We start from the raw sequence: 14018 nt of genomic DNA, 5'->3' as shown, positions 1-14018 counted from the left end.
ATTTTCAACATTATTGAAAACAGCCCAAAAAATTCAAGAAACAGTAACATATAAATGAATATGAAGAACAAAGAGAGGAAACAAAGTGCCAGGGAGTTCAGTTATGATATAATGTAATTAATTAAAAAAAAAAAAAACATTCAGTGAGGGTATTTTGCAAGGACCTTTTTACATTCAATAAATACAACATAATACATTGGAGGAGGAATAAATAAATAAATGGGTGCAGATTAACAATCAAGTGGCATTAGTCAATAATTTTATGTTTTAAAAATTGTTTGGGGTCTTTGTTTTTTTTATTTTGCAGCTTGACTAAATAATTTTAATAGAACTCAGTATCAACTAGAAATAGGGTTAAAGTTTGGTTTCATATTGGTCCATTTCATTATATATATATAGAGAGAGAGAGAGAGAGAGCGAGAGAGAGAGAGAGAGAGAGAGAGAGAGAGAATTTGACATAAATGATAAATAGTTGGACTAAAAAGCTAAAACGTAAAAAATAATGCGAGACCCTTGTACGCATGCGCGCTCCATCAAAAACACAGTGACGTCATGCGTGTGTGTAAACAGCCGTTGAGACATTTAAACGCCCAGCTGTCAGACAGACCCGCAGCGACCGCAACGCACTGACGGTAAGAACACGTTTATTTACACCGCACATGGTCGTCCTGTACTGGAATAATCCGGCAGACGTTTAATATCATCGTTCTACTGTAAAAAATGGCTTTTTGAGTGTTTTTTCGGTCGCTGTTAGCTGTTTGCTAACCGTGCTTATGCTAGCCGGGGTGAGGTCACAGACTCGTGTAGCTAAACGTGACTCAGAGTCCGAGCTGCAAAAACATGTCCTTTTGTTTAAAATGATGATTATACACCGATGAAGACACGAAAGCTTTGATCCACCGAGAACACACATAATATGGATTTACACACTTAAAGAACCGCCGTTGTTTTGTGGTTCATGGAAATGTTTTTGTAGGCAGGTTTTATCTCAATGTGCTGATATAAACATAGTTTCCAGTTGTGTCGCTTTCCTCGATGTTCCAAAATTCATCTTGTCACACAACTAAATAATGTCTGTTAGTCTGGAAACAAGACTTATATATTTGGTAAAGACATGGGTTTTGTATTTGAAGGCACCACATGAATGTAACTGTTCAGGATAGCAGACATGTCTGTGTCTTACTGACGGAGGAAACACAGCAGACTGCTCCCTCTGCAGGAAGATCAGAGCACTGCAACAACACTTATATGTTTTATTTGTAAAGGACTGCAGATGAAAATTAGCTTTAAAGCTAACTCTGGTGCAGTACGTCAAATGTTAACATTAAAACTGTACATTGTCCCAATAAATACAGTACAACAACTACTCATCAACTGCAGCTGAAACACTGCAGAGACTCTCCAGTCGACCGCTTAGAGAAGCCAACAGAGGGATGAACCTTGTACATGAACATTAGTTTTGGTCCGTGTGGTCTCATCTGAGGAGGAGTATCAGGATCAGTCTGGCCTTCAGCAACATCTTTCAGAGGACCCAGCAGCTGAACTGGGAGCGTCTGACTCAAAGACACCTCATGATAGAGCAGGATAAGCAGCTCAGAACAGTGTTTTATAACTACATTACATGTGATTTTTGTCTTGAAGTCCAGAGACAAACTCAGTTTTCTGTTCCTAGTGATGTAAAGTCACTAAGTACATTTGCTTAAGTACTGTACTTCAGTACATTTCTGAGGTACTTGTGCTTTACTTGAGTATTAGAGAGAAATATTGTACTTTTTTTGTATTTTAGTTACATTTCAGATGAAGATTTGACACAATGGATAATATAACAAGCTTTTAAGATACAACACATTGTTAAAGATGAAACCAGTGGTTTCCAACCTTTTTTGGCTTTTGACTTTTCTTTTTTTTTCCATTTTATGGAAACACAGGAAAGTGCATATCGTTACACATATCAATAAATGGAAGATATATTAAGCATAAAGAGTTAAAGATGAGCACAAAAAAAAGATGTTGAGGAGGATAATAATAAGTGGAAGTAAGTGTTGTTTTTTTTTTTACAGGAGCATGTGTTTCGTGCCACAGTTAACAACTGCAAACTTCCTGTAATATGACTCATTTCTTTGACTTTGCTCTTTATTGTTCTGTGTTTCCAGGCTGTTTCAAACTGTTGAAGCTATTATGCAGCATGACCCCGCGAGGATGTCGTCTGTGTTTTTACTCTGTGATGGAACGCCTTTCCTGATATCCGCCGACGACGCTCACCCTCAAAACTTTGCCGAAACTCTGCCGGCGGAAATGAGCGTGAAGATCTTTGGCGAGCTGGACGCCGAGAGCCTGTGCAGCGCCTCGCGCACCTGCAAGCTGTGGCATCATATCATCGAAGAGAGCGACCAGCTGTGGAGGAGGCAGTGTCAGCTGGTCCGAGCCGTCTGTCAGAGAGAGGTGGACAGCGACAGGAGAGACGGCCTGTCCTGGAAGGTGAGAAAGAGCTCGTGAGATGTAGCTTAGACCATAAAACAGCCGCAGTTTTACGTCTGATGATCTCAGAGACCTTGAAAAGTCTTTACAGGTTAAAAGAACAAAGATATGTAAGACAGGATGTGGTTGAGGCTTCGCTGCCGCCGCCGTTGTCTTGACTACCGCCTGTATCCTCTCTGCAGGTCACTTTAGTGAAGAACTACACTCGCAGCTGTTTGAAGAGAGACTGGCTGAGAGGACGATTCAGCAACGTGACATCAGCGGAGGAGCTGAGCGGCAGGAAGATGGTTCCGCTGGACGCCGAGACCTGGGGCGAGATCCTGCAGGCCGAGCTGGACAGATGACCGACTGCAGCCTTCAGGAGTTTATTTATCACACCTTGAGCACTTCTGAGTGCCTAATTTTTAACTTTAATATATATATTTTATACTTTTTGTCTGTAATTAGAATAAACATATATAATTGTACATATTTTTTAACCTTTTTGTAAGAAAAATAAGATAATGGTAAAAAAAGAACAAATGAAACAGAATCATTACTGGCTGATTTTAGATCATTACAAATAGTGTAAGAAGTCAATGATAAAGCAAAACTGTTTCATTGCTGTGATGTAAATGTGGTGATGCAATAAATCACATTTTTAAGAAGCTTTGAATTTGTTGAAACCATTTCAGAGAGAGTTTCTTAACTCCATGGTTTTATTTCTCTTCATTTCACTTCATTACATTGTTCCTCTTATTGAGTCCAACATGCGGTTTCACAAGTTACAGCAAAGCTACTGAAATGTTGAAATTGAACCATGTTTGAATCTATTTATCAAGACATTTGAGACGTCACCTTATGCTCTGGGAAAACATAAAAGGCTGTTTACATTATATGAGCAAAAATCATTTGTCAATCACTAAAAAATAATCGCAGCTAATATCTGATATAATAAAACACTAAGTCCTGCTGTTTAGCCTTTATAAGCATTACATAAATATTTAGTAAATGGTTTATAAGCAGATATAAAGACATTTTTAAGCGTTTATTAATGTACAATATTTGTCATCAATTATTAATTCTCCTATTCTTTATTCAGCAGCCCTCACATACCAATGATGAGTTCTAGTTGATGACTAATACATTAATAAATACTGATATCTACTACATGACAATGTGTTATAAACCATTTATTATTTATTGACTACTTATAAATACTAATTTGGAGGGTTTTAAAGTCCACTACCACCCAAAAACCTGTTTCTTCTTGTTCCTTCAGTAGGATGTTGTTCTCTGTGCAGTTTGTTTTCACATTCATCTGCTGAAGGAGGAAAGTTTCCTGGTCCAATATTCAACTTACACAAGTGTGATGTGGAAACTTGAAGCCTCCAGAGCACAAACACCAAGACTTTACAGTGAAGGAGGAGACATCTGGTGTCCAGCAGGAAAACTTTTGAAATGTAAAACGTTTGCATATTCACAGATTCAGAACGTTTGGAGAGGATCTTTAAATAAAGTGTTTGGAATTGGTGGAAAGTAACTAAGTACATTTACTCAAGTACAGTTTTGAGGTATTTGTACTTTACTTGAGTATTTCCATGTGATGCTACTTTCTACATTTCAGAGGGAAATATTGTACTTTCTACTCCACTACATTTATTTGACAGCTTTAGTTACTTTTCAGATGAAGATTTGACACAATGGATAATATAACAAGCTTTTAAAATACAACACATTGTTAAAGATGAAACCAGTGGTTTCCAACCTTTTTGTCTTTTGACGTCTTACAAAAAGCAGTGTGTAGTCGGGGTCACATTTCACATGTCTATGAGTTGTTAACAGCTCCACCAAATAGTGATTTTTCCCTCTAAACTTCTCACATGCTTTCATTTCAATAAATGTTCAAATGATCCAATATTTCAGCAAAAATCAAAGATTAGAGAAAAAGTCCAAAAACTGAAAACAGATTTGTGTATCAGAACTTTGTTTTTTCTTCTTTCCTCTCCCATTAATCATCTCACCACCCCTCAGATTTATCTGCTGACCCTTTGGAGGGGCCCGACCCCTAGGTTGGGAACCACTGGACTAAACTAGCTAACTGTATATAAAGTAGTGTAAACTAGCTCCACCTCCAGCAGCTACAACAGTAACATGCTGCTCTAACACTGATGCTTCACTATTAATAATCTAATGATGTCATATATAATAATATATCAGTCAGAGGGACCAAACCACTACTTTTACTGCAATACTTTAACTACATCAAGCTCATAATACTTATGTACTTTTACTGCAATACTTTAACTACATCAAGCTCATAATACTTATGTACTTTTACTGCAATACTTTAACTACATCAAGCTCATAATACTCATGTACTTTTACTGTAGTAGGATTTATCATGCAGGACTTCTACTTGTAATGGAGTATTTTTACATTGCAGTATTAGTACTTTTACTGCATTAAAGGATCTGAATACTTCTTCCACCACTGATAGATAACATTGGCCCTTTAATTGTGACAGCTGTAACCGGTAGTTGTGGTGTTATACGCGGCCCAGCTTGACACTGGTCCTTCCTCAGCATCACCGCATCATCATCCGCTTCCCCCTCCCTCAACACGGGACCCACATTTGCCTCCATAAAGCGTAAAACATCGGGATAATGGACGACGTCCCTCCGATCATCAACATCTCCATCTCCCTGCGGATCCAGCCCAATGAGGGGCCCGTGTTCTTCAAGGTGGACGGGACCCGGTTCGGCCAGAGCAGGACCATCAAACTGCTCACAGGCTCCAAATACAAGATCGAGGTGGTGGTGAAGCCCGGAAAGGTGGAGGCCACGTAAGGAGAAATTGATTTAAAAAGCGTTATTTCCCCTGTTTTCATCGCTATATTGTTAGATATTTGGGTTTATGAGCAGCAGGACTGAACAGAGCATTAGGCCTGTTCTCTTATTTAACCATGAAATACAAAAGACAACGTCTATAGGGATAATATCTTCCTCCATAATTAGACGAAATGACCTTAAATAAATAGAAAACACAGCGATAATCGTGCATGTTGTTATTTGCTCCGTGGCCTCCGTCCTGCAGGCCTGCAGCGTCACATATCAGTCTGAATAAATCATGTGTGGATCATGTGTGATGGTTTTCTTTTTTTTTTTGCATCCCTGGTGGTGACAGGAGGCCTCGTTTGTCTGTCTGATCATCTGTATGCAAACACACAGAGATCATTTCTCTCTGTTGCTGTTGTTGGATTAAAGTGAAGTGTCAGGTGAAGCAGGGTGGGGTCCAGCTGGTCAAACACTGCCTCATTATGACTAATTTCAATCTGAATATAGGTTATATATTTTTATTTAATCCAAAATGTCGCTAAAATGGCATTACTAATAAAATGAATTATAAAAAATTCATTTCAATTAGATAGAAATCTAAAATGAAATGAGTGAAATGTATGATATGTGTGATCCTTGGAGTTCAGTTCTGATACCTATAACATATTTTTAGGGATCATAAAAATATAATATCATCATACTTTGTAATGACACTCCAGAGTACAGTTTTTGGTTACTCTATTCACCTGGTTTATAGAGATGTTGATTGTATGGAAGATTTTAAAATGTCTACATTAAAAACAAATCAAATAAATGGATAAAGTGAAAAACAATACATTGTAATATGTATTATCTTTATATGTATATGCATTTACTGTGTCAAAATTAAATGAAAAACATATGATGCATGCGTCTGCGTTGTGGTTGTCTGCCAGAAACTGTCATAAACTGGCTTTTATTCAGTTTTAAGCCACATTTTTACGATAAATGTTTTGGTTCTTTTTAAGTATATCATTTATCTGGATGAAGGATTTTAGTCATTGGACATCTGGATCTTAAGTTATCAGAGAAACAAGTCGAGCAAACGTTAGCAGCAGCTGGACTATCAGCCCTTCCCGGACGTCCTCTGTCCACAGAACAGCATCGGAGAAACACAGATTTTTTAAATGAAACTGCTTTATTCAGTGTTTTCACCAGTTTTAATCCCTGTGTATGATTGTTTTGGAGAGGATGAGACCTCAGCGGATAATTCAGCTCCCGGTAAAAGCCTCCTGAATAATGAACACTCACATATTGTGCGTTTAACTCAAGGTCAGAGGCTTTTTCAAGAAAATATAAAAATGGGGAACAAACAGTACTGTAGCTTTTCTGTTGAGGATAGTCTCAGGTTTGAAAGTGGCTGACTTTTATTAATACCAAATACCGTATGTTCAAATGAAGTGTGGTCATGAGTGCTTGTCCTTGTCAGCAGTACTGAATGTACCTTCAGTCAGTGCAGGAAGATGATGCTTTGGTGAATCCTCTGTAAGACATCACAGTAGTTGGGTGGTGGTCCACTAACTAAAGGACACATCTTTATCTTCATCACAGCACCATGAACATCGGAGGTATCATCTTCCCTCTGGAGCAGCAGTCCAAGGACGAGGAGTCGGTGGTTTATCACGCTCTGTATGACACCGAGGGCGTCCCGCACACCAAGAGTGGAGACCGGCAGCCAGTCCAGGTCAGCATAGAGGTAAGATGACAACAAGAGGTAAGACGAAGTCACAACAACAGCGAGTCACCTTTAATGAGACATCAGGTAACTGTTGATAAGACAAGTGGCTGCTCCAAGTTTCCACAGGTCTTCTTATACCAGGTTCACACTACATTTATCAGCCTGATAACAGACCAGCGTGTCAGATTTTTTGTTAACCTCTCACTGAGTACAACAACTTTGAAGACGTTAGTTACAAGTTACAAGTTATGATTGGCGGAGTACCAACATATAGTCTGTCATATCTCTCAGCCAAGTCGCAGCAAGAATTTCTGACTCTATAATCGCCTAATTAAACACATCAACATCTTATCAGACAAAAATATTGTGTAGTCTGCACCTGGCATTAGTTTTAACTTGTGCTCCACTGAATTAAATCCAATTTTGTTGTGAAAACCCAATGTGCTGACAAGTCAGCAGGAGGCAGGAAAAAGTTGAATGACGATTAATTTGAATATAACAAAATCATGATGATTGTCATCCACAGTTATATCTAATCAGTAGTACCGTGTTTCTCATTGACATGTTTTAATAGTTTTTGGACAACAACAGAGGTCTAACAGAGGAATAAGACATATCAGACTTTGGATACACACACAATACTTGTTAGTAGATCAGTTCATCGTTGGTTTGGATCCAAACATGAGATTTGTTGACTATAAGAAAAAAAATGCCAGCTATATCCTTCACTTAACCTTCACCCATCACATTAAAACTGCCTTAAGCAACGAGTTATTCTAGCACCAGGAAAACAATACCCAAATAAGCTAACACTATAACTTAACTGTTGTATGAATTTAAATAATATTAGGACATATATAACATGTGTTTCTATGTCTAGTTTAACAAGGCGGGGACCTTTGAGACGGTGTGGCAGGCAAAATACTACAACTACTACAAGAGGGAGCATTGCCAGTTCGGCAACAAATTCAGCAGCATCGAGTACGAATGCAAACCCAACGAGACGCGGACCCTCATGTGGATCAACAAGGAGGCGTTCAACTGAGTCAGCTCATCCTTTCACTAGTCCACACACACACCGAATACCAAGCAGAGGACATCAGTTACCAGGACTACCTTTGAACATCAGCATCAAAATAAAAGGACAGCCTTATCCTAAAGGCGTACGTCAAGTCAGCGAGGTCTGGTATTTGTGTTGTTTTATTAAAGAAGGGGAGAGAAAACGGCTGTTTGCTATGCTGGTCTTTAAGGGGTTTTTGTTTTAAAGCTGCACTCGATAACGTTGCTTTTTTGGCAGCTTCAAAGGCCAGCAAGAGGGAAAACTAAATAAAAAGGCATAAGTTTAAACAAGGATGCAAGTAGACTGCACACAGCATGCACGTATTCAAGAACTCAGTTGGTTTTATATGTTTTATATCAAAGGAAACCAACAGGACAGGAGAGGGAAAAGATCTAAGACCACGTATCTGAATTTTACTCTTGAGATTTAATATGTTGCTTCCTGTGTGTGTGGATTTCTTTGCAGTGATCCAACATCTCGATGTCAGTCACAGTTTATGATTTTGCTGGTACGAGCACCAAGTGGAGTGTAGCTTTAAAGCAGGAGTTTAAAGGGTTAAAGGAACAATCAGACATTTTGAGAAATCAGCTTGTCAGATCAGAAGATTGATATAAATTTTAAGTCTGTGTAACCATTACAGAGATAGATCCAGTATGTGTTTAGCTTAGTTTAGAGCAAAGACTGGACGCAGGGGAAAACTTAGCCCTTTTTCTGACCAGAACACTCAGGATGTTGAGTTGGCTCTGGCCTGCTTTAGCTAACGCAGCAGACTTGAAATACGGCCAGTAAAGACACAAAGCGGACATTTTCAATTTTCCCCTTAGGGTAGCTTAGCTGTGTACCCAAAACACAGAGTTACATATGTTATATACGTTATATAATGTTATAAATGGGGCTAGGTGAAATGGGGCTAACTGATATCAAAAATATACCCAGTAGTTGTTGGACCACAAATAGCTCCAATGCTAACAACAGCTAAAACTGCAATTTTTACATTTCTATTTCTACACCTGCTCAATAAATAAGACACAACATGTAAATCAGGCTGCTTTGGGGATGTTGGAAGGTAGATTTGTGCACTTTTGACTGAGCTAGGCTATCAATTTCCCTCTACTTCCAGTCTTTGTGCTAAGCTAGGCTAACCACAGCCCTTTTCTCTGTACTGGACACAGAGAAAACACACAGAAATCATCTCATGTTACTCTGTGGATTACAAAAAAACAAGCTTCAGCTGTTCCTTTAAGGTGCAGTCATAAGAAGCCTTCAGGTTTTGAGCAATACCCCTCGATAACTAAAGTTCATCGCAGCATATGGCGGGAGGGACTGAGCGCACCAGCTAGCATGGTGTTAGCTGAAGACCAGGATGGAAGACACCTGAGGACAGAGGAAGCATTTTACCTTATTTATTAACTGTGTGAGTGTATTTGTGAGAGAGAAGAATCAGTGTATGAAAGTGTGTTCATCATTGTTCAAGTTCTGGCTATTTTATGTGTTATGTGTTGTGCTATTAAATGGAAAAATCCACCTTAAATAATCAATGCTGTTTGAGAAAATCAGCTAGCAGTCTGGTCTATGCTTATTCTTCAGAGGATATGTTTTAGCAGTGGTGGAAGAAGTACTCAGATTCTTTACTTAAGTAAAAGTATTAATACCACAATGTAAAAATATTACAGTACAAGTAAAAGTCCTGCATTTAAGATCCTACTTAAGTAAAAGTAGAAGCTTTACCAGCTAAATTTACTTAAAGTACTAAAGTAAAAGTACCTGTTTTGCAGAAAATGTGGCTGACTGATATATTAAATAAATTGTACAAATTGTGTTAATACTGATGAGTCAGTGCATAAGCAGCATTTCATTGATGCTGCTTGAGGTGAAGCTTGTTTGAACTACTTTATAAGCGTGACAAGAATCTGAGGGGTCTTGAGATGATAGATCGGGTAGGAAAGAAGAAACAACAAATTTCTGCTACATAAACTTAGATTCATTTTTCAGAATTTTTCTTTAGTCTTTGCATTTTTGTGAAATATTGGAGAGTTTTACCTCTTTGTGCCTCAAACAGTTATTTATTTGAAACCATATGAGGGGAAATGTCTCTTTGTTGGAAGAACTCAGACATCTGAAACATGATAAAGAGACACAAATACGCACTGATTTTGGGCCCACAAACCAGAAAGTTTGGGAACCATTGGTTTAATCTGTAATAATGCATAGTAATTTATGATCTCATCATTATGTTATTTTATGTAACATTTGAATCTGTAAAGTAATTATAGCTGTCAAATAAATGTAGTGGAGTGGAAGTATCGAGTATCAAATATTCGTATACATATACGTACCTCAAAATTGTACTGCAGTACTTGAGTAAATGTACTTAGTTACTCTCCACCACTGGATAGCAGGAAATATTTCAACAATCCAAAATAAATGAGTGAACGTCAAGTTCTAGTGTCAGTCCTACAAAATCAGAGTGCAAGCTGACAGCTGAAGTACAGGCGGAAATACAGGGGGAATTAGCCTAGCTTAGCATAAAGACTGGAAGCAGGGGGAAACAGCTAGCCTGGCTCTGTCCGAAGGTAAAACATTTGACGTACCAACACCTCTACAGTTCACAAAATAACATGTCTCATTTGTTTAATCTGTGCACAAACACATGTTAAAATGACGCTGCACAGAAGTACTGGGTGGTTAAACTGAATAAACTGTTGATCATCAGGAAATATGTACACAATACAACTTCCTATAAAACCACAATTTGTCATTTTTACATTCTTGTTAGTGTATGTATTAAACAACCGAGCAACAACATGTTAATTAGTGATCTTTACAGGTATGTAATAAATGGGTTTTTTTTGTTTATTTTTAAAACTTTGGACAGAGCCAGGCTAGCGGTTTCCCCCTGTTTCCAGTCTTTATGCTAAGCTAGGCTAATCACCTCCGGGTTATAGCCCTGCACTTAACACACAGACATGAGATTGATAATGATCTCCTCATCTCACTCTTGGGAAAAAACAACGCATAAGTGTATTAAAAAAAAAACATTGAACTATTCCTTTAATGTCCTCTGCTGAAAATGGGATGATTTGTTCTGTTTTTTTATTGAGACTTGGTGCTTATCACAGGCTGCAAGTTCTTCACTTTGTGTTACCTTTTATGTCACGACTGCTCTTTATGTTCAGTTTTCACTTGAAGTGCACGACTGGATTCATTTTGCCAAATATGATCTATTTGTTTGTTCTTTTGTTTGTTTCATTACGATGTTAACTTGATGCATAACCCTTGCTGTTTTGTTATGTATTGAACTGAAGAGTATAAAGTGTCTTTTGGAATAAACCAGTATACTGAACCAGTACTTTTGTATCAGTTGCAGTCATTTATAAATGTGTAGTTTTGTGATTGTTCAAGTTTATAACACGACTAGTTACTTTGCTATATTTATCTGTAGCTAATAGTTACTTTCCATGTTAAGATTTTACATGCAAAGCATTAAGCAACCAAACTATAATGTAAGAAAAAGATCATCTGAAAATTTAAAATGCCAATCTTGACAGCACACTTGTTGTTTGTGTACATTGAGTCAATGATGTGAAAGGTTTTTCCCCTGACACCACTAACAGTTTAGGGTTAGGGTTAGGAGAATAATTTGTTTTTGTTTATTTGGTTGTCAGTTAGGGTGCTGAGGGTGGAGATGTGGTCTGTTGTACAAAAATTTGGTAAAAAGACAATTTGGGATCTCAGGACATTGTTTTGTGGAGTTGTAGGAGTCTGTGGTTTATGATTGTACAGAGGATTTTCCTGAGGTAGTTACTGAGGTCAACTTTGTCTCCACTTTTGTGGATCGGCGTTATCAGTCCTTGGTTCCAAATACTGAGGAAGATCCCGGAGATAAGGACGACGTTACAGTGTTTTAGTATAGCCAGTTGAAATTTGAGGTCTGTGAATTTTATCCTTTCATTTAAGATGCCGTCAACACTACAGGCCTTCTTGGTTTTGAGTGATTTCATTTGTCCTGTAGTTCTTTTAGTGTAGTTGGGGAGTCTATGAGGTTCTGATAATCTTTTATGGTTGACTCTAAATTTTGTATTTATCTTGTTTGTGTTTTTGCTGTTTATTCTTCTCTATTGGACCAAAGAAACTGGAGAACTGGTTTACCTACATGTCTATTTTGTCCTCAAGTTTATGTTTGTTGAGAGAGTTCCAGTGTTCCCAGAAGTGGTTTGTTTTTATGGATTCCTCAATAGTGTGTAGCTGGTTTCTAACATGTTGGTCCCTTTTCTCCTCATTGTATTTTCATACCATAGTGAAGACGTATGTTCTGGTTGTCTGGGTCTCTGTGTTTTTGGTTCGATAGGTTCCTTAATTGATTTCTGGGGTTTTTACATTCATTGTCAAACCATTTGTCATTGTTGTTAGTTTTTTAAGCGTTTCTATTTGAGGCCTTCAGGTCTGATAAAAAGGCTGAAAGGTTAAATATATCATTAAGGCTTTCTACTGCCCTGTTTACATCTTCACTGTTGCATTGAAAGGTTTTCTCTAGAAACTGGTCTAAGAGTGATTGGACTTCTTGTTGCCCAGTAGTGTTTTAGAAGTAGTTTTCACACTACCTTCCTTCCATTTGTAGCTTTTTTTGATAGTATGCAGTTTGGTTGGCTTTGATACTTCATGATTGCGTGTTGATCCGTTCAGGTAGACCGTGGTTTTACTGTGGTCTGACAGAGATGTTAGTGGGCTGAACGCTCTGAGAGACACCAGTCCGAGGTCAGTGATGAAGTACTTTACTGTACTGTTAGCCAGAGAAGAGCTGTAGGTGTACCTACCGTAGGAGTCCCCTCCAAGCCTACCGTTGACCAGCGAACGACAGAGCTGTAAGAGCTGTGACCCATGTTTGTTTGTTTGTTGCTTTGTCGTAGATGTGTCTGGGGTGGGGGAGGGGGCATATTGGAGAGGTGGTGTGTCAGGCTCTCGTCCTGTCCTGGCATTGAGATCCCCACAGACTACAAGGTGGCCATGAGACTGGAAATGGTTAATCTCCTCCACCAAGATGGAGACCATATTGTTCTTAAAATATGGGGATTCGATTGGGGGGGGTGTAAGTAGCACACAGGAGGATGTTTTTAGCATGTTAGGATGTTTTAGCATGTTATTTCAGATTTAAAAAGCTCCTGTTTTGATTAGCAAGTGGGTTAGTTCTGATTTGTACCATACTAGCATGCCTCCCCAGTCTCTTCCCTGTTAGCTTAGTGGATGGTGCTACCAGTAGTGATGTGTCGGTAATGAACGAGTTGGCTCCCGTCTGAGAGCAGATTTATTTTTTTCTTTTCTTTTTTTTTGGTAAATTAATACAAGACAGTGTAATAGGATGATCTTTTTGCCGCACAGCTCGGCCACGTGCACTCCATGTACTGACTGGATGTTGTGTTGATGTGTATGTGCGTGCGACCAGTCACGTGTGATGACAGACAGAGATCATACCAACAGGTTTAAAGCAGGCGAGGGGGGTGGTGTACACTTCTGAGGGACTGTAGCTGCCCTGTGTTTATTTATTCATTTCATTTGGCATTTTAAACACTGGCCTGACACTGTTTTGGATGGTTCAATATAAATGAAACGTTTAAATACACGTCTAATAGAGCTCTTATTCCAAACATAAGGTAAAATTATGGTATTCTGGAAATTATAAGGTTTAGTGTAATTACATTGAATAATTTAAGTGATAAATGAACACACATACCAATCATAGGTCAAAACATTGCTACATTTGGCTGAATAATAAAAGCCAGAAGTCGGCTTCTATTGATGAGCTGAGCCAAATGATCTGCCATCACTAACTAGCAGCTCTGTAGTTTACTGGGCAGCGAGTGGGACCATCTCCTCTGTACTGGGTGTCCTGGGTCTCCTGCAGGACAGTGATGTCTGTGTTTGTAATTTATTTGGTGAAGTCTGAGTTTCT

At 38.5% G+C, this 14018-nt stretch overlaps 2 protein-coding genes across 3 annotated transcripts; both read left to right on the top strand.

Moving 5' to 3' along the window:
* Positions 1-530: 530 nt before the first annotated feature.
* On the top strand, positions 531-3125 carry LOC137180322 (F-box only protein 48). 2 transcript variants are annotated; one of them, XM_067585641.1, is made up of 4 exons: positions 546-632; positions 1356-2035; positions 2154-2478; positions 2661-3125. In XM_067585641.1, exons 3-4 carry the CDS (start codon positions 2179-2181, stop codon positions 2820-2822), a joined length of 462 nt encoding a protein of 153 aa, XP_067441742.1. In that variant the 5' UTR covers positions 546-632; positions 1356-2035; positions 2154-2178; the 3' UTR covers positions 2823-3125. The 2 variants fall into 2 exon arrangements, with proteins under 2 accessions (XP_067441741.1, XP_067441742.1); XM_067585640.1 differs by lacking the exon at positions 1356-2035 and having other exon boundaries at positions 531-632.
* A 1888-nt stretch (positions 3126-5013) lies between these two features.
* cnrip1a (cannabinoid receptor interacting protein 1a) lies at positions 5014-11414 on the top strand. Its single transcript, XM_067585639.1, has 3 exons — positions 5014-5302; positions 6885-7029; positions 7892-11414. Exons 1-3 carry the CDS (start codon positions 5124-5126, stop codon positions 8054-8056), a joined length of 489 nt encoding a protein of 162 aa, XP_067441740.1. The 5' UTR covers positions 5014-5123; the 3' UTR covers positions 8057-11414.
* Positions 11415-14018: the final 2604 nt, after the last annotated feature.

The sequence above is a fragment of the Thunnus thynnus genome, chromosome 3 (genome assembly GCF_963924715.1).
Source record: "Thunnus thynnus chromosome 3, fThuThy2.1, whole genome shotgun sequence".
Classification (NCBI taxonomy): Eukaryota; Metazoa; Chordata; class Actinopteri; order Scombriformes; family Scombridae; genus Thunnus; species Thunnus thynnus.
This window is presented reverse-complemented; position numbering and strand designations above follow the sequence as displayed.

Bases quoted from the DNA above. Each gene is read 5' to 3' on its own strand.
- cnrip1a (XM_067585639.1), top strand. From the start codon at position 5,124: ATGGACGACGTCCCTCCGATCATCAACATCTCCATCTCCCTGCGGATC. The intron at 5,303-6,884 runs GTAAGGAGAAAT...TCTTCATCACAG, and splicing joins CCCGGAAAGGTGGAGGCCAC to CACCATGAACATCGGAGGTA. The intron at 7,030-7,891 runs GTAAGATGACAA...TTCTATGTCTAG, and splicing joins CAGTCCAGGTCAGCATAGAG to TTTAACAAGGCGGGGACCTT.
- LOC137180322 (XM_067585640.1), top strand. From the start codon at position 2,179: ATGCAGCATGACCCCGCGAGGATGTCGTCTGTGTTTTTACTCTGTGAT. The intron at 2,479-2,660 runs GTGAGAAAGAGC...TCCTCTCTGCAG, and splicing joins GAGACGGCCTGTCCTGGAAG to GTCACTTTAGTGAAGAACTA.